This window comes from Syngnathoides biaculeatus, chromosome 13 (genome assembly GCF_019802595.1).
Source record: "Syngnathoides biaculeatus isolate LvHL_M chromosome 13, ASM1980259v1, whole genome shotgun sequence".
In the NCBI taxonomy this organism is placed as follows: domain Eukaryota; kingdom Metazoa; phylum Chordata; class Actinopteri; order Syngnathiformes; family Syngnathidae; genus Syngnathoides; species Syngnathoides biaculeatus.
In genome coordinates this window covers 27,283,832-27,311,381 of record NC_084652.1, presented here as the reverse complement: position 1 = coordinate 27,311,381, position 27,550 = coordinate 27,283,832, and the positions used below count along the sequence as shown (strand labels likewise).

General features: G+C 43.0%; 1 protein-coding gene across 22 annotated transcripts in view; it reads right to left on the bottom strand.

Annotated features, from left to right (window-relative positions):
• Positions 1-27,550, bottom strand: part of depdc5 (DEP domain containing 5, GATOR1 subcomplex subunit) — a 225,134-nt gene that overhangs the window by 32,930 nt on the left and 164,654 nt on the right. For 21 of the 22 annotated variants that reach the window (XM_061838770.1, XM_061838772.1, XM_061838766.1 and 18 more), the window contains 4 exons: positions 26,649-26,781; positions 18,100-18,199; positions 17,749-17,991; positions 1,647-1,816 (listed from right to left, as the gene is read on the bottom strand). In XM_061838770.1, the coding sequence (XP_061694754.1) occupies positions 1,647-1,816; positions 17,749-17,991; positions 18,100-18,199; positions 26,649-26,781 (646 nt within the window). The remainder of the gene's footprint in view (positions 1-1,646; positions 1,817-17,748; positions 17,992-18,099; positions 18,200-26,648; positions 26,782-27,550) is intronic. The other variant, XM_061838768.1, reaches the window with a different exon arrangement.

Sequence of the window (27,550 nt, the reverse complement as noted above, 5' to 3'; positions counted from 1 at the left end):
AGATTAAAATTATAGATTTATATAATATATAAATCAAAGAATCTACAGAAACAGCAAAAATTGAGATATTTTCTTTTGCATCTGAACTCTTCAATTATTCCGTGTAGGTCATTACAATGTTGTTGTTGGTCGGAGTATAATAGTATCATTGTTACTGCTAACAATCTATTGTTGTTTTCCTCCTTATAAAAGAAAAGGGCTTCCTCACACAGGAGCTAAATACCTGCAGGATGCTTGCCAGCTGCCATAGACATAGAATGGAACATTTGAGAGGGTAGAACATTTGAATATGATCAAGGTGCTGAATAATAATGTTGTGTTTCATCGGTCTGAACACACTGTTGTACATGAAATACTGTAGTTCTAATTTCAACCGTTTATGAGTACACTGCAATATAATTTGTTTCAATTTTTAAGTGAATTGATGTCATTTCCTAATGTGTATTATGATATATTTTGTTAATGTTTCTGCAAATATAGAGGCCATAACAGGCTTTATTTTGATTTCATTATTTGGGTGTGGACATCAGAATGTCTCGCGGACACTTATGCATTTGTAAAAAATAAAAGGCAAAACCTCCTTCAAATAAGCATAGGTACTGTGCAGTTTAGTAAATGAATGTCCACAGGCAGCCAGTAGTTTGGTAAATAATGTAAAGCAAAGCAAATTTATTTGTAGAGCGCATTTCATACACAAGATAACTCAATGTGCTTCACATGATTAAAAGCATTTGAAAACAAAGAGATAAAACATTTAAAATTAGATAAAAACAACAAAAATGACCAAAAAGCGTAAATAAAAATGTAAATTTAATGTACGGCCAGGTTCCAATCATCAATAAATGCTTGTTTTCTCATCGTTAATTCATTAACTGTCAAGAATTTTCATAGTTACCCCATATTAACAGCCATTTCAGGGCACTGTGACTGATTTTTCAAGACCCACAGAATATTGTGTTCTGGTGCAATACAAGGACCACAACTGTCAGGGTCGTGGTCATGCCACTGCCGTGTGCGTGGCTGCTCCTGGCAGCAGCTCCTCACTGGTACTAATTATGTCATGTATTTAAGACTCGTGTGTGTGGCGTCACTAGGGGCCAGTTCGATGTGTGTGAGTATGCAAGCTTCTTGTTCGTGTATTTGGCTCACTACTGTGGCTCAGGGTCCCTGTGCCACCATATTCTTTTGTTCATGTTCCAAATTTTTACCTTGTAGTTATCTGACCTTTTTGCCATGCAATTTTGTGCTGTCACTTTAAACTGCTTATGCTTATGACCTCTGCCTGATATTAAACCACCCTCGAAAACCATGTCACAGCCTCGGAGTCATACATTTGGGTCCTATCCCATGTCCTGTGTTTGTGACAAAAACTACCAAAAGAAAGAATACTCTTTTTCTACTGGAGGAAAAAGGTTTTGGTTATTTTGTGTTCTTTAGTAATGAGCAATAGAATGAGTTGGTTTCACCATTTTTTTTAACAACAGAGCATTTTGTGAAAAGAAACAAAGCGTAGTGACTGACACGCAAGTAGAAATTAATAATTAATGTGATGCTAGGAGCAGACAAAGGTCCAACTCTGAAAAACCAATCATTAGACAGCAACAATATAGAAATGCTGAAGAACATCATAAAGAAAATGTAGTTACCATCTCGAAGAGGGCTGCAGCAGTGACAGCCATCCAATGCAGTTTAATCTCAAAGGCAGAATTTAGGGAGAAGTTGCCAAGATAATAACAGGTGCACCATTCAATTCGACCGCGGCGATTATTAGCATCAACATCCAGAGTGACTGTCTTCTGCTCTGGGACTGTAGCAGCTAAAGGATAAATGGAGTGAGAAAGGCATAACGGTCAGGATGTATGATGAGTACATACAAAAGTGATTTCAGGACTGCCTGCAGAAAAAAACGATGTTAATTGCAAGTACTGTGCGTTCTTTCTTCCTGCTCTCAAACAGTGCAGACGCTTTTCTGCATGCTACTGCTTTTATCGCCTGTTTGAATTTTTTCTTCCTCATAAGCTTGCTTTCTTCTTCCAAGGAAAATGGTGGAAGTGACTCCTGGATATTTTTTTATCCTGTGGTAATGTACTTTTTTTGTAGATATTCAGTTGTTGCCATATTCCAATATTTGTTTAAAAGGTCAGAAAGGTTCAGATTTTGTTTGTGCCTTTATAAATTGATTTGTCATCTGAAAACTGCATTTTGTATTTCCTTAGGTTGTCTCTCAGTGATATTAAAATTTGTTTGATGATTTGAAACCGATGTGAATGATACATTTAAAAAAAAAAAATTAGTAAGGTGGCAAATACCTTTTCACAGGACTGTAGTTGAGGAGAACAGAAGATTCAACAGTTCTTTGAGAGAATCATTTGCATTCATTGCCAGCTTGGAACGTTTGAATAAATGAAAAAATTTTCGCACATTCAATAACAACAAAGTGTGGTTTTCAGCCAGACTTAGGCAACTTCGCCAGGCCAAAGAGATTGCATATCGTAGTGGGGATAGGGCCCTCTACAATCGCACTAGAAGCCAGTGAGACTAAATTAAATTAAATTAAAGAGGGACGATGCAGCTAAATTGGATCGCTATAGACTCCAAATCAGTCTGGGACGATTTACAATCGCTCACTATTTACAAGTGACGTTCCCCCCCTGTAGAAAACAAAACCAAGTCAGCCGACGACCTAAATAGCTTTTTCAGATTAAAAAAAGACACTTCCACACCACGCCCCACCAAGATGGACCACAAGCCGGACCACCTTCCACTCTACTATTTAACATCCATGAAAGGGACGTTAGGCAGATCTTCAAACAACAAAAGATCAACAAAGCGCCGAGCCCAGACCTTGTGTCCCCATCCTGCCTCAACGTCTGCGCAGACCAACTTGCTCCTGTCTTCACAAAGATCTTCAACAGGTCTCGAGGACTGTGTGAAGTTTCAACCTGCTTCAAACACTCCACCATCATACCGGTCTCAGGTCTTAATCGCTACAGGCCTGTTGCCTTGACACCTATCATCATGAAGTCCTTTGAACGCCATGTGCTGGACTATCTCAAGAGCTTCACAGGTCCCCGGCTGACCCACTGCAGTTCCCTTACCGAGCTAACAGATCTGCGGATGATGCCATCAACATAGGTCTGCACCTCATCCTTTAACATCTTGACAGCGAGGGAACCTATCCGAGGATTCTGTTTGTGGACTTCAGCTCTGCGTTTCACCATCATCCCTGAACTCTCCTTTAAACTTCTCCAGCTAAGCTTTTCGCCCGCCATCTCCCAGTGGATCTACAACTTCCTGACGGGCAGGACACAGGAGGTGAGGCTGGGGGACACTACCTCATCCACGCGTACTATCAGTACCAGGGCACTCCAAGGATTTGTCCTCTCCCCTCTGCTCTTCTCGCTCTACACTAACGACTGCACCTCGTGGCATCTAACTCTCAAACTACTGAAGTTCGCAGATGACACCACGGTCATTGGCCTCATCAAAGATGGTGACAAGCCTATGTATCGACAGGAAGTGGCGAAACTGGAGCTTTGGTATGGTGTACACAACCTGGCATCGAACACTCTTAAGACTGTAGAGATAATTGTGGACCTCAGGAGGCATCCTTCACCACAGGTGCCCCTGACACTGTCCAAATGTCTTGTGTCAATGGTCGAGACCTTCAAGTTCTTGGGAAATATAGTCTCATAGGAATCTGAGATGAACATCAACTCCATCTTCAAAAAAGCCCAGCAAAAGATGTAGTTCCTGCAGCTTCTGAGGAAGCACGGCCTCTCACAAGAGCAGCTGAGACAGTTCTCCACAGTGGTCATCAAATCAGTACGGTCTTCCTCCATCACAGTCTGGTTTGGGGGTGCCACAAAAAAGGACAAACTGAGATTGCAACAGACAATCAAAACGACTGAATGGATTGTCGGCACCACCCTACCCACTATTGAAGACTTGCACGCCACTCGAACTATGTCCAGAGCAGGCAGATCCTAGACCCTCCACATCCTGGCCACCAGCTTTTCCACCTCCTTCCATCGAGAAAGTGCTACCGATCAATCAAAGCCAAAACTCACAAGGATTTCAAATCGTTTTTTTCTCTCTGGCAATTAAGCCATTAAAAGCTTGATCTGCGAACCTCCTATTTTCTGCCCTGTGCTGTTGTTGGGACACACCCTCATTTCCTGCTGGTCCAATCAGTATTAGTAATATATTCTGAGGACTATTGCACGATTTGTCACTTTAAACTGCTCTCTTTGCACACTTGTCATGGCACTGGTCTATTCGAGGAAACGCGAATGGGTAAGGGCACTCTGTACAAGATTTATGTGTTTGCGTTGACGCACTCTTAACTGTTCTAAATGAATAAGACTGCATCTTGCAGGGAATTCTTCCTATTAACTGAATGTCTCTTGTTCTTTGTTCTTGTTTGTTCTTTGTTCTGAATGTTGTACCAGGCCGGCACCAGCTGCCGGAGACAAATTCCTTGTGTGTTCATACACATTTGGCCAATAAAGATGATTCTGATTCCGAGAGATTAAATGTGCCCTATAATTGCCTGGCAACCATTTCATGGTGTTCCGGGCTTTCTTTTCATAGCTGGAGTAGGTTCCAGCACAACCATAACCCATGTGGGGATAAGTAGTTCAGAATATGAATCAATATGCTTTTGGTAAATATCTGGAGTCACTTTCTTTAAAAAGCAAAGACCAACTCCGAATTCTTGGTGTACTGATTACAACCTGACTTTCAAAAGTCACATCAAATCAACTACTAAAACTGCCTCCTACCATCTGAAGAACATATCTAGAGTGAAGGTTTGTATGTGCCAAGAAGACCAGGAGAAGCTCATCCATGCTTTAACTCAAGTAGACTTGACAAGTGTAATGCTCTTCTGACCGGACACCCTAAAAAAAAAGAGCATTCAAAAGTTGCAGCTCATTCAGAATGCTGCAGCTTAGCTTCTGAACAGAAGAAAGAGGTCAGAGCATATAACTTCAATTCTAAAGTCTTTATACTGGCTTCCAGTCAGCTTTAGAATAGATTTAGTCTTGCTACTGGTCTAGAAACCACTAAATGGTCCTGAACCCATGAAAAAAAATGTTAGTGGTATAGTAACGTAGTTGGACTCTGAGATTGACCTTCTTCTTCTTCTTCTTTTCCTTTCGGCTTGTCCCGTTAGGGGTCGCCACAGCGTGTCATCTTTTGCCATCTTAGCCTATCTCCTGCATCTTCCTCTCTAACCCCAACTGCCCTCATGTCTTCCCTCACCACATCCATAAACCTTCTCTTTGGTCTTCCTCTCGTTCTTTTGCCTGGGAGCTCCATCCTCAGCATCCTTCTACCAATATACTCACTCTCTCGCCTCTGAACATGTCCAAACCATCGAAGTCTGCTCTCTCGAATCTTGTCTCCAAAACATCCAGCTTTGGCTGTCCCTCTAATGAGCTCATTTCTAATCCTATCCAACCTGGTCACTCCGAGCGAGAACCTCAACATCTTCATTTCTGCCACCTCCAGTTCAGATTCCTGTTGTTTCTTCAGTGCCACTGTCTCTAATCCGTACATCATGGCCGGCCTCACCACTGTTTTGTAAACTTTGCCCTTCATCCTAGCAGACACTCTTCTGTCACATAACACACCAGACACCTTTCGCCAGCTGTTCCAACCTGCTTGGACCCGTTTCTTCACTTCCTGACCACACTCTCCATTGCTCTGTATTGTTGACCCCAAGTATTTGAAGTCGTCGACCCTCGCTATCTCTTCTCCCTGTAGCCTCACTCTTCCCCCTCCACTTTTCTCATTCACGCACATATATTCTGTTTTACTTCGGCTAATCTTCATTCCTCTCCTTTCCAGTGCATGTCTCCATCTTTCCAATTGTTCCTCTGCATGCTCCCTGCTTTCACTGCATATGACAATATCATCTGCGAACATCATGGTCCAAGGGGATTCCAGTCTAACCTCATCTGTCAGCCTATCCATTACCACTGCAAACAGGAAGGGGCTCAGAGCTGATCCCTGATGCAGTCCCACCTCCACCTTAAATTCCTCTGTCACACCTAAGGCACACCTCACCATTGTTCTGCTGCCATCATACATGTCCTGTACTATTTTAACATACTTCTCTGCCACACGACTTACGCATGCAGTACCACAGTTCCTCTCTTGGTACTCTGTCATAGGCTTTCTCTAGATCAACAAAGACGCAATGTAGCTCCTTCTGACCTTCTCTGTACTTTTCCACGAGCATCCTCAAGGCAAATAATGCATCTGTGGTACTCTTTCTAGGCATGAAACCATACTGTTGCTCGCAGATACTTACTTCTGTCCTGAGTCTAGCCTCCACTACTCTTTCCCATAACTTCATTGTGTGGCTCATCAACTTTATTCCTCTATAGTTCCCACAGCTCTGAACATCCCCTTTGTTCTTAAAAATGGGAACTAGAACACTTTTCCTCCATTCTTCAGGCATCTTTTCGCCCGCTAGTATTCTGTTGAATAAGTTGGTCAAAAACTCCACAGCCATCTCTCCAAATTGCTTCCATACCTCTACCGGTATGTCATCAGGACCAACTGCCTTTCCAGTTTTCATCCTTTGTAGTGCCTTTCTGACTTCCCCCTTAGTAATCATTTCCACTTCCTGGTCCTTCACTCTTGCCTCTTCAACTCTTCCTTCTCTCTCATTTTCTTCATTCATCAACTTCTCAAAGTATTCTTTCCATCTATTTAGTACACTACCGGCACCAGTCAACACATTTCCCTCTCTAATCCTTAATCACCCTGACCTGCTGCACATCCTTCCCATCTCTATCCCTCTGTCTGGCCAACCTGTAGAGATCCTTTTCTCCTTCTTTCGTGTCCACCTGGTGTAACATGTCTTCATATCCTCTTGTTTAGCCTTTGCCACCGCTACCTTTGCCCTACGTCGCATCTCGATGTACTCCTTTCGCCTCTCCTCAGTCCTCTCAGTATCCCACTTCTTCTTCGCTAATCTCTTTCCTTGTATGACTCCCTGTATTTTGGGGTTCCACCACCAAGTCTCCTTCTCCCCTTTCCTACCAGATGACACACCAAGTACTCTCCTGCCTGTCTCTCTGATCACCTTGGCTGTCGTCGTCCAGTCTTCCGGGAGCTTCGGTTGTCCATCGAGAGCCTGTCTCACCTCTTTCCGGAAGGCTGCACAACATTCTTCCTTTTTCAGCTTCCACCACATGGTTCTCTGCTCTACCTTTGTCTTCTTAATCTTCCTACCCACCACCAGAATCATCCTACATACTACCATCCTATGCTGTCGAGCTACACTCTCCCCTACCACTACTTTACAGTCAGTAACCTCCTTCAGATTACATCGTCTGCACAAAATATAATCTACCTGCGTGGTTCTACCTCCGCTCTTGTAGGTCACTATATGTTCCTCCCTCTCTTCTGGAAATAAGTGTTCACTACAGCCATCTCCATCCTTTTTGCAAAGTCCACCACCATCTGACCTTCAAAGTTCCTTTCCTGGATGCCGTACTTACCCATCACTTCTTCATCGCCCCTGTTTCCTTTACCAATATGTCCATTACAATCTGCACCAATCACAACTCTCCTCGCTGTCTGGGATGCTCAGAACTACTTCATCTAGTTCCTTCCAGAATTTCTCTTTCAACTCTAGGTCACATCCTACCTGTGGTGCATAGCCGCTAACTACATTATACATAACACCCTCAATTTCAAATTTTAGTCTCATCACTCGATCTGATACTCTTTTCACCTCCAAGACATTCTTAGCCAGCTCTTCCTTTAAAATAACCCCTACTCCATTTCTCTTCCCATCTACTCCGTGGTAGAATAATTTAAACCCTGCACCCAAACTTCTAGCCTTACTACCTTTCCACCTGCTCTCTTGGATGCACAGAATATCAACCTTTCTCCTAATCATCATGTCAACCAACTCCTGTGCTTTTCCTGTCATAGTCCCAACATTCAAAGTCCCTACACTCAGTTGTAGGCTCTGTGCATTCCTCTTTTTCTTCTGACGCTGGATCCGGTTTCCTCCTCTTCTTTGTCTTCGACCCACAGTAGCTGAATTTCCACCGACGCCCTGCAGGTTAGCAGTGCCGGGGGCGGGCGTAACATTCACACTTGGGGCAGACATTATTTCTGGTGGCAACTTATTCCATTTGTGTGCAGCACAGTAGCCAATGCTGCTTCACCATGTTTGGTTTGGATTCTGCGGTCCACAATTTGATCCGAGTCAGTCCATCTCAGAGCCCAAATAGGCTTCGAGACCATTAACATTTCTTTTATGTGTTCAGGACCTAAACCACTTAGTGGTTTATAGACCAGTAGCAGGACTTTTTAAATCTATTCTAAAGCTGACTGAAAGCCAGTATAAAGACTTTAGAATTGAAGTTATATGCTCTGACCGCTTTCTTCTGTTCAGAACCTAAGATGCACCATTCTGAATGAGCTGCAACTTTTGAATGCTCTCTTTTGGGGTGTCCTGTCAGAAGAGCATTACAGTAGTCAAGTCTACTTGAGTTAAAGCATGGATGAGCTTTTCCTTGTCTGCTTGACACATACAAGCCTTCACTCTAGATATGTTCTTAAGATGGCAGAAGGCAGTTATTGTGAATGATTTGACATAACTGTTGAAAGTCAGGTCGGAATCAATCAGAACACCAAGGTTTCGGACTTGGTCTTTGGTTTTTAAAGATAGAGTCCAAGTGTTTATTAACAGCAATTCTCTTTTCTTTATTGCCATAAACAAATGTCTCAGTTTTGTTGTGATTTAGTTGAAGAAAATGTTGGTTCATCCTTGTTATTTGTCCACTTAAGACAGTGGCACAATACCTAAATTGAACTCAAGTCAATTTGGGGTTACATTTTTTTCTTCACATATGTTCTGCTTTCCTACACTTTGATTTAAAATTCGTGAACATTGTAGTGTTCCTCTACGGTGTGCTTGATCTCCTCAAGATGGTTAGTTTTAACAGAAACGATCGCTTTCATTACTTTTGGGATTTTTCAGGTGAAATTGTCCAAAACTTCATCAACTGTCTTAGCATTCAGTTTGTTTCACAGCTACATTCTCCGTAAAATTAGTGGCAGTACTCTCATTTATGTACCTTTTCTTTATCGACATAGAGGTTGTCTGAACTTTTGGAAGAATCTGTAATTCAATAAATAGAGTACACAAAAATGGTCAAAAATAGCCATATCCTTGTTGATAGAATTTCAACATCCACCAGGTCTAAGATGTAACCTTAGATGTGAGGTGGACTCTAAATATCTTGAGAGGTCAAATGTGTCTATCATGGCAGAGAGTTCTTTGGATCTTTTTTGCATTTTATTCTCAAAATGAATGTTAAAGTCTCCCGTGATGACAAAATAGTTGTACCCATTATGCATAACTGACAGCAGTTCTCGAAAAATCCTCCATGTATTTTCCATTGTTTCTTGGAGGTCTATAAATGTATAAAACAAAAACCTTTCGGTCACATTTAAATAAAAAAAGACACTCAAAAGAGTTAAAATCACCCAGTATAATTTCTTTACACTGAAATAATGACTTACAAATAAAAGCAATTCGACCGACTTTTTTTTGACACGTTCATAAAATTGCTGGTGTTGCCTCATTTAAAATTCTATTAAAGCTAGTTTCTGTTAACCATGTTTCATTGAATAACAAGAAAGAAAGAAGTTGTAATGATGTCATCAATCATCATTGATTTATTACCCCGTAACCTGATATTCAAATAAGCTAATCTCACAATGATAACTGGAGACAATAGTTCGATAGAGTCACATTCGAGCCTCACACTATGTAGGTTATTTTTTGTGCTGTATCTCTGAAAAACTTTCTGACCCTTGTAATTACAGCGATGAAAAATGCCTGATCTCCATAGGGGTTTGAGTTATTCTGGAAAAGACCCATCAGTCAGATTTACATACAACGTTTTTCATGGGCGGACGAGGATCTTAATGGACGGTAGATTCAGGTCAGGGGACGATGAGCGGGAGACCTTGGTGTAGTGCGGGCTGTACTCCAACAGTGACAAGTCCTCACCTTATCCGTCAGATGTAGATTTGCATTCAATCTAGTAGAGTGAATTTGGTATTGGGCTTTGCTCCAATGGGGTTATAAAAAGGTGTGGGAGATTTAAAGTGCTGGTTCATCTCATTTGTCCTTTGCTCGTATGATTACTTTGATGACAGAAATGAGTACCTGCACCTTGTGTCGCCTTATCTCTTGTCTCTCTGAACATTGAGGAACAATTGCATCCTTTCGTTCATTTGTGTAAACATTCCAAGTATTTTCTTTTCGAGCTGGTGAATTACGTACACCAGCAGGGGGCAACCCACGGCACCCGTGCTGCATGCGACTCTTTAGCGCCGCCCGAGTGGGTTCCTGGCTTTTTAAAAAAATGTATGAAAATGGAAAAAGATTGGGGAGAAAAATATATATTTGTTTGATGTGCTTTCTGAGGTAAGACTAACCACTCACAAACATTCTGAATGCTTTCCAACGGTGTAAAAAAGTGTGGAGTAATTATTGTCAACATTTTTGTCAACGAACATTCAAATTGTAGCCTGCGACGTGCGCTTCATTGCACTCGGTATGCCAGGTGGCTGCTCCAAACAAAACTGCAGATATGTGATGGGCCGTGGATCCATCCATCCATTTTCTTAGCCGCTTATCCTCACAAGGCTCGCAGGGAGCGCTGGAGCCTATCCCAGCTGTCAACGGGCAGGAGGCGGGGTACACCCAGAACTGGTTGCCAGCCAATCGCAGGGCACATCGAGACAGTCACACACAAATACAGATTTGAACCTGTGAAGGTAAATGTTGAATATTTGGATGGTTCTTCAGGCAGAATGACACCGAGTCTAACAAGCGCTCCCCTGCGAATGAGCTCCGCCGGCGCCCAGAGTGACTTCTCCTTTTCATTTTTTACAGTACGTATGTGAATTGTGGCATTGAATGTAGCAACCAGTCATCCCTCATTCACTGAATCGCATTTCAAAATGTCACAAACTGGATAGCTGTATGTTATACTTTCAATTTGTGTTGGATTTTTTTTTTTCGTGCAATGCAGAATATCTGTGCGCAAAGACCACATCAGCAGTGCGCAATTGCGCATGCACAGTTTCAAGGGAACGTTGGCTGCGTTTTTTTTTTTCTGGGCACGCTGTCACGCTTTCAACCAAAACTCCCTCGTGATCGACCTTGACACATTGAACACCCCTGAACTAAGCAGTTTCTTTGACGCATCCAGAGACAAATGCATGTGTCATATTAAGTGGCTGTTCCAGCTGGTTTTAAACTTTACTGTGTGCTGATCACCAGCGGGTGCTCCACTGCGTGTGACATGCACAATCTCCTGTAGTATATCACAAAGGAACAGAACACTAACTGAGAGCACGGCTAATTTAACTCACTCAATCCACAATCGCGATTAAGTGCTCTTATTAATCTAAAAGACTCCTCTTTTACTCATTTTTCAAAACGCCAATGCCACAATTGTGTTTCAAAGCTTTATGCCTGCCATTTTCACCAGTTTCGTGATTTGCAACGCAACAAAAAAAGCTGTGCCACCAAAAGGTGCTGCTTTGCTTATTTAGTAGTGCTACCTTTGTTCTCAGATGTTCCCGACCAAACACAACTCGATTTAAACACTGCCTCACAGTAATTATACACAATATCTGAATTAATTAACTTCAGCTTGGGTTTTCAATTTACATTTTTATATCAACAAAAAAAGAAAAATGGACAACTTCATTTGATAAAAAAAAAATAGAGGAAATTGAAAAATATTTTTACATTTTTCTGAATTTTTGGGAGGTGGAATGTGGTGCACCTGTAAAGTGTTGGCCTCACAGTTCTGAGGTCCAGGGTTCAATCCCGGGCCCACCTGTGTGAGTTCACATTTTCTCCCCGTGCCTGCATGGGTTTTCTCCAGGCACTCCTGTTTCCTCCCACAGCCCAAAAACATGCAAAATTTATACCACACTCTAAATTGCCCATAAGTGTTATTGTGAGTGTGACTGTTGTCTGGCACGAGAGTACTCGACATGTCTTCTGGTAGGAAAGGAGGGAACGAGACTTGGTGGTGGAACTCCAAAATACAGGAAGTCATACAAGACATTAGTGAAGAAGAAGTGGGACACTGAGAGGAGTGAGGAGAGGCGAAGGGAATACATTGAGATGCGACGTAGGGCAACAGTAGAGGTGGCGAAGGCTAAATAAGAGGCAAATCATGACATGGACACTAGGTTGGACACGAAAGAAGGAGAAAGGGATCTCTACAGGTTGGCCAGACAGAGGGATAGAGATGGGAAGGATGTGCAGCAGGTAAGGGTGATTAAGGATAGTGATGAAAATGTGTTGACTGGTGCCAGTAGTGAAGATAGAAAGAATACTTTGAAAAGTTGATGAATGAAGAAAATGAGAGAGAAGGAAGAGAAGAAGAGGCAAGTGTGAAGGACCAGGAAGTGGAAATGATCAGTAAGGGGGGAGTTAGAAGGGCACTACAAAGGATGAAAAATGGAAAGGCAGTTGGTCCTGGTGACATACAGTGAAGAAAATAAGTATTAGAACACTCTACTACACCTCCACTCCATTATCCTGAATCAGCTGCATCTGTGTGAGGTCGTTAGCTGCATAAAGACACCTGTCCACCCCATACAATCTGTAAGACTCAAAATTGTAACCTGGCCAACACCAAAGAGCTGTCCAAAGACACCAGAGACAAAATTGTACAACTCCACACGGTTGGAACTATTACTGTGAAGCATGGGGGGTTGTAGCATCATGCTTTGGGGGTGTTTTTCTGCATATGGGACAGGACGACTGCACTGTATTAAGGAAAGGATGACCGCGGCCATGTATTATGAGATTTTGGGGAACAACCTCTTTCCCTCAGTCAGAGCATTGGAGATGGGTCGTGTCTTTCAACATGAGAATGGTTATGCGCCCCCTACATAAAGATCACTGTGTATGAGGAGCCCTTTTTCGGCCCATGTTTTGTAAATTTTAATTCAGTTGTAATGACATTTTAGTTATTTTTCACAGATTAGCTGGATGCAGTGGACATTTTGACCCGAAGCACACAGCCAGGAAAACCAAGAAGTGGCGCCGTAAGAAACATATCAAGGTTCTGGCGTGGCCGCGCCAGTCTCGAGACCTAAATCCAATATAAAATCTTTGGAGGGAACTGAAACTCCGTGTGTTGACAGCCCAGAAACGTTTCTGATCGAGAAAAGATCTGTGTGGAGGAGGGGCCCAAAATCCCTCCTGCAGTGTGCAAACCTGGTGAACAACTACAGGAAAGGTTTGACCTTTGTAATTGCAAACAAAGGCTACTGTCCCAAATAACATTGGTTTCCTCAGGTGTTCAAATACATAGTTGCAGCTGTATCACACAAATAAATAATTAAAAAATCATGCATTGTGATGAAAATTTCAGACCCCTCCATGATTTCTAAATGGGAAAACTTGCAATATATCAGGGTGTTCAAATGCTTATTTTCTTCACTGTACCTGTGGAGGTATGTAAGGAATTTGGAGAGGTGTCAGTGGAGTTTTTGACCAACTTATTCAAGTTAATACTAGCGGGTGAGAAGATGCCTGAAGAATGGAGGAATAGTGTGCCAGTTCCAATTTTTAAGAACAAAGGCGGTGTTCAGAGCTGTGGAAACTATAGAGGAATAAAGATGATGAGCCACATAATGAAGTTATGGGAAAGAGTAGTGAAGGGTACACTCAGGACAGAAGTAAGTACCCGTGAGCAACAGTATGGTTTCATGCCTAGAAAGAGTACCACAGATGAATTATTTGCCTTGAGCATGCTAGTGGAAAAGTACAGAGAAGGTCAGAAGGAGCTACATGTTGTCTTTGTGGATCTCGAGAAAGCGTATGACAGAGTGCCAAAAGAGGAACTGTGGTACTGCGTGCGTAGGTCTGGTGTGGCAGAGAAATATGTTTGAATAGTACAGGACAAGTACAGCAAAGAAAATAAGTACTTGAATACCCTTCTATTTTGCAAGTTCTACCACTTACAAATCATGGAGGGGTCTACTTTTTTTTTATCGTAGGTCAATGTCCACAGTGAGAGAAAGAAAAATCCAGAAATTACAATGTATGATTTTTGAATGATTTATTTGTGTGATACAGCTGCAAATAAGTATTTGAACACCTGAGAAAACCAATGTTAATATTTGGTACAATCGCTTTTGTTTGCAATTACAAAGGTCAAACGTTTCCTTTAGTTGTTCACCAGGTTTGCACACACTGCAGGGGGGATTTTGGCCCACTGCACACAGATCTTCTCTAGATCAGACAGGTTTCTGGGATTTTGCTGAGAAACATGGAGTTTCAGCTTCCTCCAAAGATTTTCTATTGGGTTTGGTCTGGAGACTGGCTAGGCCACGCCAGAACCTTGATATGCTTCTTATGGAGCCACTCCTTGGTTTTCCTGGCTGTGTGCTTCGGGTCATTGTCATGTTGAAAGACCCAGCCACGACCCATCTTCAATGCTCTGACTGAGGGAAAGATGTTCTCCAAAATCTCAGAATACATGCCATCCACATGCTTCACAGTAGGGATGGTGTTCTTGGGATGAAACTTATCATTCATCTTCCTCCAAACACGTTTCGTGGAATTCTGACCAAAAAGTCCGATTTTGGTCTCATCTGACCACAAAACCTTCTCCCATGACTCCTCTGTATCACCCAAATGGTCATTGGCAAACTTAAGATGGGCCTTGACATGTGCTGGTTGAAGCACGGGAACCATCCGTGCCATGCATGATTTCAAACCATGACGTCTTAATGTATTACCAACACTCACCTTGGAAACGGTAGTCCAAGCTCTTTTCACATCACTGACCAAGTCCTGTCGTGTAGTCCTGGGCTGATTCCTCACTTTTCTAAGGATCATGGACACTCCACGAGGTGATATCTTGCATGGGGCTCCACTCCGATTGAGATTAACCGTCATGTTTAGCTTCTTCCATTTTCTAATGATTGCTCCAACAGTGGACCTTTTTTTCCCCACCAAGCTGCTCGGCAATTTCTCTGTAACCCTCTCCAGCCGTGTGGAGTTGTAGAATTTTGTCTCTGGTGTCTTTGGATGGCTCTTTGGTCTTGGGCAAGTTTGAGTCTTACTGATTGCGTGGGGTGGACACGTGTCTTTATCAAGCTAACGACCTCTCACAGTCACAATCATGGAGTGGAGGTGGACTTTTAAAGGCGGACTAACAGGTCTTTCAGGGTCAGAATTCTCGCTGATAGACAGGTTTTCAATTACTTATTTACAGCTGTATCCAACAAATAAATCATTAAAAAAAAACAACATACATTGTGATTTCTGGATTTTTATTTTTTGATTATCTCTCTCACAGTGGACATGCACCTACGATGAAAATATCAGACTCCTCCATGATTTCTAAGTGGGAGAACTTGCAATATAGCAGGCTGTTCAAATACATATTTTCTTCACTGTATTATGGCAGCAGAACAATGGTGAGGTGTAGAGAGTTGTAACAGAAGAATTTAAGGTGGAGCTGGGACTGCATCAGGGATCAGCTCTGAGCCCCTTCCTGTTTGCTGTGGTAATGAATAGGCTGACAGATGAGGTTAGATTGGAATCCCCTGGACCATGATGTTTGCAGATGATATTAGGTTGCATAGGATTAGAAATGCGCTTGTTAGAGGGACAGCCAAAGCTGGATGATTTGGAAGCAAGGTTCAAGAGAGCAGACTTCGATGGTTAAGACATGTCCAGAGGCGAGAGAGTGAGTATATTGGTAGTAGGGTGGTGAGGATGTAGCTGCCAGGCATAAGAGCGAGAGAAACACCAAAGAGAAGGTTCATGGATGCTGTGAGGGAAGACATGAGGGCACTTGGGGTTAGAGAGGAGGATGCAGGAGATGGGCTAAAATGGAAAAAGATGACACGCTCCGGTGACGCCTAATGGGACAAGTTGAAAAGAAGAAGACTGTTGTCTGTCTAGATGTAGCTTGCAATGGGCTGGCAACCAGTTCAGGGAATACCTTTGTGAGGGTAAGCGGCAAAGAAAATGGATGGATTCATGTTTTGGGGTATTTTCATTTTTGGGGGTGTTCTTTTTGAAATGTCTTTCTTTAAAAATTTTTTTGCGAGCTTTTCCCTTTGCCTAAAACCCACACAATTGTGAGCCATTGATTAATTCACAAGCCCAAGTGTAATTTTAACAAAGTTGAATAAAACTTGTGATTTCACTGAGGTCCTAAATTGCATTCACAAATTGAATGGACTAACTGTGATAACCATCACAGAGACCAATATATCTGTTCAACCAGTCACTTACATTTGAAAAATGTATGGGTGTGGTTAAGGTTAGTCATACCCGCAGATATAAAGTTGCTGGTGTGATTAGGGATGGAATCTCAAGAGTTTAAAACTTACTGAATTGTTATACCTGAGAATGTAGTTGTTACCCAATACCATCATAAGAGATCATAATTTATTGACACTGCACAGACTGAGACAGACATTTTTAAAGTGGTCAATAGACATTCACTTTCAAAAATAAATATTCAAATCATCAAATCATTTTTATTACTACCATGATGTATTGTTATAATGTCACGTAATTTACTGCTGAAACTATTGTCAATCCATTGATTATAGCTAGCAGTCGATGATCTATATCTTCCTAAAGCATGTCGAGGGGAAAGGTTTTTCAACTTCAAGATAACATGGTACCACGAGGGAACATGATATGGACAGACTAGTCTAACATTAGAACTTAGATCAAGTCAAAGTAAATCACAATCTCATACTTATTAGAGTTAGATTCTAAACATTACCTGTGTTATATCCCAGAAATGTTTGAGATGGCAGATGGCAGCCCGAGAGGCAGAACTGTCTGGCCTCCAACAAACAACAACAGCTCCGAGACAAAGAGGATGAGTTAGCCTGATTCAGCCGTGAGTTACAATTGGTGTGAGGGCTGTCCACCGACTCTGACTCATCCCATCGCTCTGGCCTCTTCTAAAGACAGACGGGAGCCCTCCCTGACCAAAAGTGTCACGAAGCCCGACAAAATATCTTCAACCTTTGGGCTGAACCCAATTTGAAGCGGCGCTGTATGACAACCGCACGATTGGTTAATAACCTGTCACAGCTTACCTTTTTGACCCACCCCCAACCCTCCTTCAACCCAGCGCTGTTCCAGGAATGACTCTATAAGACTTAGACAAAGTTGCGCACAACCAAAGCCAAACAGGTCATACAATACAGCCGTGTACGTTCAAGACCTTGAATTTCACCAACAATTTCCTTCTGCATTTACTGATGACAGATCGTACCTTGTAAAAGATGCCGAGAAGTAGCATCATTGAACAACAAGAAGTAGCATCATTGAACAACAACCGGCTCATCTGGTGGACGACCGTCGCCAAGCATTGTCTTAAAAATGTGACGATCCAAGGCCACAATCAGTTCTTTGGCACCCCTCACAGTTAAACAAGGGAGACTTCAGACATCCCATGCTTATTACTGCTGGTTGTGCAAAGCGTACTTTCGAAATTTACATGAACCAAATGTAGAAGAGGACAAACATTTCAAAACACTGTTAAAAGCCTACATCCAAACACCAGACACCAGGCTTAGCGTGCCTGTGCACACTGTACTTATCCATAGGTAGAATCCACATCAACTGAATGAGAGAAAAGGAGAAAGAAAAAGAGAAAAGTGAAACATGGATTGAACTGTCTGTACCGAGCATTGCTGCTGACTGGCTGCGTCCTCCAAAGCTGCGACTAAAAGAGCTATGCCTGCTTGCATAAGACGCTGGTCGGCTTGGGAGCCAGGGCAGCAGGAACGCTGGGAGGTCACATGGTTGTTGCTCCTCCAACACAAAGGCCACCTCAAACCATTTTCTCTGAAACAGGGCAAAATCTTCCAAGGCTGAAGTCGACCATCCACAGGCCCCTGTTGGGGGCAGCTGTGAGGTTTGGCCTGCTGAATGACAAAGAGAATGCTGTAATTTATGTAGTTGTCTCAATTGTTTGTGCACATTATCAAAAAAATATGATGAGTATGCATCAGATTGATTTTGAACTCATTCACCATCCTTTTCTGCCACAATCTTATAGATGTAGAATCCATAAATGAAAGTCCGCATAGCATCTCCAGATGCATGGGCCACCAACCCTTCCTCCATCATTTTCTAAGACAAAAGAGAAAACAGATGCTTAGACATACATGCAGGTGAGTTAAAAATATTGAAAAAGTTAGAAAGGTCATACTTTTGTTTCTATTGTACTGTGTCTGCCTTTTCAGGATACTGCACTTTCCATACTGAGGACATGGTGGAGGCACGACAGGTCTTAGAGGTTTTCTGAAAATTTGTCAGTGCCTCCCTCCACCCAATAGATGATGGAAGGTCTGATTAGTAATTGTATGATATGTAATGTGTTATGTTGTGTTCTTTCCTATCCACATTTGTTTTTTGGGGGCAGCACACAAGGGGTGGGAATTCACAACTACATGGGTAAAATTTTATTGTCAACAATAACAGTTATCCATCCATCCATCCATCCATTTTCGACAGCTTCTCCGGATCAGGTCACGGGGGAAGTAGCTTCAGCAGGGATACCCAGACTTCCCTTTCCCCAGCCACTTCTTCCAGCTCTTCCGGAGGGATCCTGAGGCGTTCCCAGGCAAGCTGAGAGACGTGTCCTGGGTTGTCACTGGGGTTTCTTTCCAGTGGAACATGCCCGGAACACCTCACTAGTGAGGCGCCCGGATCAGATGCCCCAGCCACCTCATCTGGTCCTCTCAATGCAGAGGAGCATCGACCCAACACTGAGCCCCTCCCAGATGATCGAGCTTCTCACCTATCTCGAAGGGAGAGTCCGAACACCCTGTGGAGGAACCTCATTTAGGCCACTTGTATCCAGAATCTTGTTCTTTCGGGCACGAGCTGTGGGACCAATAGGTGAGGGTAGGAACATCAATCGATTGGTAAATTGAGAGCTTTGCCTTTCGACTTAGCTCTCTCTTGACCACAATGGACTGATACAAACTCCACAACACTGCAGACACCATCTGCCGATGTCCCACTCCATCTTCCCTCACTTGTGAACAAGACCTCGAGATACTTGAACTTCTCCACTTGGGGCAGGATATCATCCCTGACCCGGAGAGGGCACGCCACCCTTTTACGACTGAGGACGATGGTCTAAGATTTGGAGGTGCTTATTCTCATCCCAGCCGCTTCACACTCGGCTGCGAACCGCTTGATGAGGCCAACAGAACCACATAATCTACAAACAGCAGAGACGCTATACTGAGGCCACCAAACTGGACACCCTCTAAGCCTCGGCTGCGCGTAAAGATTCTGTCCATAAAAGTGAACAAAATCGGTGACAAAGGACAGCCTTGGCCGAGTCCAACTTCCACCGGAAACATGCCCGATTTATAGCCGGCAATCCGGACCAAACTCTGACAATGGTCGTACAGGGGCCGAACAGCCCGTATCATAGGGTTTTGGAGTTGTACTTTATCTGGTCCCTCACCTAGGACTTTTTTTTTTTTGCCATGGGTGACCCTACCAGGGGCATGAAAGCCCAGACAACTTAGCTCCTAGGATCATCGGGACGCACAAACCACTGCACCACAATAAAGTGACGGTTCGAGGAGAGCAATAACAGTTATTAACAGTATGAACTGAAATGGAGCCCTACGGGAGCACAAGCCAGTGCAATCTGTGTGCCGATCCCAAACTCGGCTAAATGAAGAGGGTTGCCTCAGGAAGAGGATCCGGTGTAAAACTGTGCCAAACAAATATGCGCGTTTATATCAAGAATACCAGACCAGATCGGTCATGGGCCGGGTAAATAATGCCCACCCCTGCCACCGTTACTGCAGGGCTTCAGTGGAAATTCAGCTACCATGGGTCGAAGACAAAGAAGAGGAGGAAAGCAGATTAATCGGCAGAAGAAGAAGAAGAATGCATAGAGCCGACAACTGAGTGTAGAGACTTTGAATATTGGGACTATGGCAGGAAAAGCTCAGGAGTTAGTTGACATGATGATTCGGAGAAAGGTTGATATACTGTGCATCCAAGAGAACAGGTGGAAAGGCAGTAAGGCGAGAGGTTTAGGAGCACGGTTGAAATTATTTTACCATGGCGTAGATGGGAAAAGAAATGGAGTAAGGTTTTTTTTAAAGGAAGAGCTGGCTAAATGTCTTGGAGGTGAAAAGAGATCGAGTGATGAGGCAGAAAATTTGAAATTGAGGGTGTAATGTATAATGTGATTAGCGGGTATGCCCGCCCCACAGGTAGGATGTGACCTAGAGGTCAAAGAGAAATTCTGGAAGGAACGAGATGAAGTAGTTCTGAGGATCCCAGACAGAGAGAGAGAGTTGTGATTGGTGCAGATTGAAATGGACATGTTGGTGAAGGAAACAAGGATGATGAAGAAATGATGGGTTAGTACGACATCCAAGAAATGCCCTTTGAGGGACAGATGGTGGTGGATTTTGTAAAAAGGATGGAAATGGCTATAGCGAACACAATCCAGAAGAGACAGGAACATAGGGTGACCTACAAGAGCAGAGGTAGAAGCACCCAGGTGGATTACATTTTGTGCAGACAATGTTATCTGAAGGGGGTTACTGACTGTAAGGTAGTAGTAGGGGGAGAGTGTAGCGCGACAGCATAAGATGGTGGTGTGTAGGACGACTATGCTGGCGGGTAGGAACACTAAGAAGACAAAGGTAGAGCAGAGAACCATGTGGTGGAAGCTGAGAAAGGAATAATATTGTGCAGACTTTAGTAAAGAAGTGAGACAGGCACTTGATGTACAGGAGGAGCTCACATAAGACAAGACCAGTAGAGCCTAGGTGATCAGAGAGATGGGCAGGAGTGTACTTGGGGTGTCTTCTGTTAGGAAAAGGGAGAAAGAGACTTCGTGTGGAACTCCAAAATACAGGAAGTCATACAAGGAAAGAGGTTAGCGAAGAAGAAGTAGGACAGAGGAGTGAGGAGAGGCGAAAGGAAAACATTGAGATGCGACGTAGGGCAACGGTAGAGGTGACGAAGGCTAAACAAGAGGGATATGATGACATGTACACCAGGTTGAACATGAAAGAAGGAGAATAGGATCTCTACAGGTTGGCCTGACAGAGGGATAGAGATGGGAAGGATGTGCAGCAAGTAAGGGTGATGAAGGATAGAGATGGGAATGTGTTGACTTGTGCCAGTAGTGTGACATACTTGTGAAGATTTGGAAGCAATTTGGAGGGGTGGCTGTGGAGTGTTTGAGCAACTTATTCAACAGAATACTAGAAGGCAAGAAGATGCCTGAACAATGGAGGAAAAGTGTGGTAGTCCCCATTTTTGAGAACAAAGGCAATGTACAGAGCTGTGGGAATTATAGAGGAATAAATTTGATGAGCGACACAATGAAGTTATGGGAAAGAATAGTGGTGCTAGATTCAGGACAGAAGTATATGCGAGCAACAGTATGGTTTCATGCCTAGTAAGAGTAGCACAGATGCATTATTTGGATTGAGGAAGCTAGTGGAAAAGTACAGAGAAGGTCCAAAGGAGCTACATTGAGTCTTTGTGGATCTAGAGAAAGCCTATGACAGAGTACCAGGAGAGGAACTGTGGTACTCCATGTGTAAGTCTGGAGTGGCAGAGATATATGTTGGAATAGTACAGGGGATGAATGAGGGCAGTAGAACTGTGGTGAGGTAAGCCGTAGGTCTCACAGAAGAATTTAATGTGGAGGTGGGACTGCATTAGTTCTGAGCCCCTTGTGGTGTGGAGAGGGAAGATTGAGGCTCCAGGGAGAAGAGATAGCGAGGGTGGCCAACTTCAAATACTTGGGGTCAGCAATCCAGAGCAATGGTGAGGCTGGTAAGGAAATGAAGAAACGGATCCAAGCAGGTTGGAACAGCTGGCAGAAATTGTCTGGTGTGTTATGTGGCAGAAGAGTCTCTGCTCGGATGAAGGAAAATGTTTATAAAACAGTGGTGAGGGCAGCCATGATGCATTGATTAGAGACAACAGAGAGGCAACAGGAAGAAGAGCTGGAGGTGGCAGTAATGATGAAGATGTTGAGGTTGTCTCTCAGAGTGAGCAGGCTGGATAAGTTTAAAAACGACCTCATTCGAGGGACTGCCAAAGTTAGATATTTTGGAGACAAGGAGACATGGAGCTGTCGGCCAAAAGAGTGAGAGGAAGACCAAGGAGAAGGTTGATGGATGTGATGAGGGAAGATATGATGGCAGTTGGTCTCAGAGAGGAAGATGCAGAAGATGGGTTGAGATGGAAAAAGATGACACGCTGTGGCAAACCCCGAACGGGACAGGCCGAAAGGAAAAGAAGAAGAACTGATATGGATAGGTTTGAAATTGCACCCTGCCTGAGGATGGTTGGAATGGTCTCCAGCACTCCTGCAACTCTTGTAAGGCAAAGTAAATGGATTGATTTTACACAAATTTAACAGTTCTTTGACACAAAACTTTCTCAAAGCTACAAAACTGATGGCTGGCTGGTTCATAGATCTCGGTTTATTAAAAGAAAGTACTTTATGACCATGTTGGGATGTCCCATATACTAAAACTGAAGGAAAAAAAAAAAAAAAAAAATCAGTGTTGGCTCTAAGGTGTATGGAGATGAAGAAAATAAGTATTTTGAACACCCTGCTATATTGCAAGTTTTCCCACTAAGAAACTATGGAGGGGTGTGAAATTTTCATCGTACATGCATGTCCACTGTGAGGGACATGATCTAAAAAGAAACATCCAGAAATCACAATGTATGATTTTTTTAACGATTTATTTGTGTGATGCAGCTGCAAATAAGTATTTGAATACCTGGGAAAACCAATGCTACTATTTGGTACAGTTGCCTTTGTTTGCAATTACAAAGGTCAAACGTTTCCTGTTGTTGTTCACCAGGTTTGCAGACACTGCAGAGGGATTTTGGCCCACTCGTCCACAAAAATCTTCTCTAGATCTGACAGGTTTCTGGGATTTCGCTGAGAAACACAGAGTTTCAGCTTCCTCCAAAGATTTTCTATTGGGTTTAGGTCTAGAGACTGGCTTGGCCACGCCAAAACTTTGATATGCTTCTGACGGAGCCACTCCTTGGTTTTTGTCATGTTGAAAGACCCAGCCACGACCCATCTTCAATATTCTGACAGAGGGAAAGATGTTCTCCAAAAATCTCACAATACATGGCCGCGGTCATCCTCTCCTTAATACAGTGCACTCGTCCTGTCCCATGTAGAGAAAAACACCCCCAAAGCATGATGGACAAAACCACCCCCAGGCTTCACAGGAGGGATGGTGTTCTTGGGATGGAACTCATCCTCCGTCTTCCTCCAAACACGGTAGTGGAATTATGACTAAAAAGTTCCATTTTGGTCTCATCTGATCACAAAACTTTCTCCCACGACTCCTCTGTAACATCCAAATGGTCATTGGCAAACTTAAAACGGGCCTTGGCGTGCTGGTTTCAGCAGAGGAACCTTCCGTGCCATGCATGATTTCAAACCAGGACATCTTAGTGTATTACCAACAGTCACCTTGGAAACGGTTGTCCCATCTCTTTTCAGGTCATTGCCCAAGTCCTGTCGTGTAGTCCTGGGCTGATTCCTCCCGTTTCTAAGGAACATTGAGACCCCACGAGGTGATATCTTGCATGGGGATCCACTCTGATTGAGAATGACCATATGTTTAGCTTCTTCCATTTTCTAATGAATGCTCCAACAGTGGACCTTTTTTCACCAAGCTGCCTGGCAATTTCTCCATAGCCCTTTCCAGCCATGTGAAGTTGTACAATTTCGTCTCTGGTGTCTTTAAACAACTCTTTAGTCTTTGCCATGTTACAAGTTTGAGTCCTACTGATTGTATGGGGTGAACAGGTGTCTTTATACAGCTAACGACCTCACACAGATGCAGCTGATTCAGGATAATGGAGTGGAGGTGGAGTTTTAAAGGCGGACTCACTGGTCTTTGACGGTCAGAAATGTAGCTGATAAGTGTTCAAATACTTATTTGCAGCGGTATCACAAAAATAAATTGCTAAAAAATCATACATTGTGATTTCTGGATTTTTGTTTTTCGATTATCTCTCTCACAGTGGACATGCACCTCAGATGAAAATTTCATACCCATCCATAATTTCTAAGTAGGAGAACTTGCAATATAGCAGGGTGTTCAAATACTTATTTTCTCCACTGTATGTTAGAATAGTACAGGACATGTATGAGGGCAGCAGAACAGTGTTGAGGTGTGCCGTTGGTGTGTCAGAATAACTTAAGGTGGAGGTGGGACTGCATCAGGGATCTGCGCTGAGCCCCTTCCTGTTTGCGGGAGTCATGGATAGGCTGACAGATGAGGTTAGACTGGAATCCCCTTGGACTACCATGTTTGCAGATATTGTAATCTGCAGTGAAAGCAGAGAGCAGGCGGAGGAACAATTAGAAAGATGGAGGCACGCACTGGAAAGGAGAGGAATGAAGGTTAGCCCAAGTAAAACAGAATATATGTGCATATATGTGAGGGCCGGAGGAAGACCAAGGCTATGGATGGACCTGCCAGACAAAAGAGCGAGAGGAAGACCAAAAAAAGCTCGATGGATATTGTGAGGGAGGACATGAGGACAGTGGGTGTTAAGAGAAGAAGATGCACGGGACTGCAACTGGCTCGGCCACGCCAGAACCTTGATATGCTTCTTACAGAGCCACTCCTTGTGTGCTTCGGGTCATTTTCATGTTGAAAGACCCAGCCACGATCCGTTTTAAATGCTCTGACTGAAGCAAAGAGGTTGTTCCCCAAAATCTCCTTAATACAGTGCAGTCATCCTGTCCCATGTGCAGAAAAACACCCCCAAAACATGATGTTACCACCTTCATGCTTCATTGTAGAAATGGTGTTCTTGGGATGGAACTGATTCGTCTTCCTCCAAACACAGTGAGTGGAATTATGACCAAAAAGTTCCAATTTGGTCTCATCTTATCACAAAACCTTCTCCCATGACTCCTCTGTATCATCCAAATGGTTATTGGCAAACTTAAGACGGGCCTTGACATGTGCTGGTTTAAGCAGGGGAACCCACAGTGCCATGCATGATTTCAAACCAGGACATCTTAGTGTATTACTAACAGTCACCTTGGAAACAGTGGTGCCAGCTCTTTTCAGGTCATTGACCAAGTTCTGTCCTCTAGTCCTCAGCTGATTCCTTATCTTTCTAAGGATCATGTTACCACCTTCATGCTTCATTGTAGAAATGGTGTTCTTGGGATGGAACTGATTCGTCTTCCTCCAAACACAGTGAGTGGAATTATGACCAAAAAGTTCCAATTTGGTCTCATCTTATCACAAAACCTTCTCCCATGACTCCTCTGTATCATCCAAATGGTTATTGGCAAACTTAAGACGGGCCTTGACATGTACTGGTTTCAGCAGGGGAACCTTCCGTGCCATGCATCATTTCAAACCATGACGTCTTAGTGCATTACCAACAGTCACCTTGGAAATGGTGGTCCCAGCTCTGTCGTGTAGTCCTGGGCTGATTACTCACCTTTCTAAGGATCATTGAGACCCCACGAGATGATATCTTGCATGGGGCTCCACTCCGATTCAGATTGAACGTCATGTTTAGCTTCTTCCATTTTGTAATGATTGCTCCAACAGTGGACCTTTTTTCGCCAAGCTGCCTGGCAATTTCTCCATAGCCCTTTCCAGCCGTGTGAAGTTGTACAATTTTGTCTCTGGTGTCTTTAGACAACTCTTTAGTCTTGGCCATGTTACAAGTTTGAGTCTTACTGATTGTATGGGGTTTCTATTGGTCCAACAGTGGACCTGTTTTAAACAAGCTGCCTGGCAATTTCTCTGTAACCCTTTCCAGCTGTGTGGAGTTGTACTTTTTTGTCTGTGGTGTCTTTTGACAGCTTATTAGTCTTGGCCATGTTAGAAGTTTGAGTATTACTGATTTTATGGGGTGGACAGGCATCTTTATGGAGTAAACGACCTCACACAGGTGCATCTGATTCAGGATAATACATGGAGTGGAGGTGGACTTTTGAAGACGGACTAACTCAGAATTCTAGAGATAGACAGGTGTTCAAATACTTATTTGCAGCGATATCACAAAAATAAATTGCTAAAAAAAAAAAAAAAAAATCATACATTGTGATTTCTGGATTTTTCTTTTTAGATTATCTCTCTCACAGTGGACATGCACCGACAATGAAAATTTCAGACCCCTCCATGATTTCTTCGTTGGAGAACTTGCAATATAGGAGGGTGTTAAAATACTTGTTTGCTTTCCTGTATTTATTGGGATTCAAATGAAATTAAAAATTCCCAATCAGCTCATATTTACTGTGGCTATTATTACTATTGCAATTTCAGGGATACAAACTGTTCAATTGTTTGCTTGATGCCACCTGTACACTGAACATAAACAATTTTAACAAATATAAATAATTCAGCAAAAACTACGAGACTTTAACCCTAAAACATGAAGATTCCAAATATCACATCAACCAGAAGACTAAATTACTCATCAAAAATACAGTATTAGTAAATGTAGAAAGGACTGACACAGACAACAACCCAAAAGATTTGCATCACTGAAAGACAACTTTTACCTGCATAATATCAACAGCCATGCATTGTGTGGCTACACCTTCAACATTGGTGACCAACCAGTGCACGACCTCAGCGCTTATGAAGCAGTTGCATGGCAGACCCCTCTGTTCTGGGAGCAGGAGCACACCTGTTCTATTATCAGAGAGAACAAAAAAAATCGGATTGTCATAGATATACATTGCCATAAAATAGTATTTTCCCCCTATTCAAATTCTGTATTTTGTTGCATATTTTTCACACTTCATACCCATCAAACAAATGCCATTAATAGTCAAAGAAAAGCCATGAATGCAGAAACTGCTATCTTGAAACAAAAACAAAACAAAACAAAGCAAAATTATCAAAGCTATCTGGCTCTGTGAAAAAATAAGGGCCTCTTAATAGTTGGGCCATCCTTTAGTAACAACTGTCTTGGATGAGTATTAGGATCTTCCAGTGGTGTTCAGTGAATAGAGAATACGGAGTCCTTGGAACCCTTGGACTACATACAAACCCAACAACCCCATATGAACTGTGTGGTGGACCTCAATCTCCTCATTTTCAGTCACTGGAGCTGTCCACCCCAGCCTGCACTCTGTTCTCTCCTAATAAGGGCAATTGACCTCAAAGGGAATACTTTGTGCCCGAAGCTGCGTGGTGGAGCCAAATCCCCCCTTTTTAGTAACTGGAGCAGTCAGCCCTGCCCTAAATTGGTGATTTTTGCTCCAGAGGGCAGTTGACATCAAGGAGAATTGTTGACCTGTGTGTTCTGGAGATGAGAAAACAATTCGTCAAGACTTCACCTCCTATTATCCACACCTGCATGCTGTCAGTTTTTCCCCAGTAGTTTACTCGAGCTCAAAAGGGAATACAAGGCTTCATCTTCTGTTCTCAAAAAGAATCCCAGCTGACCTAATTCCAT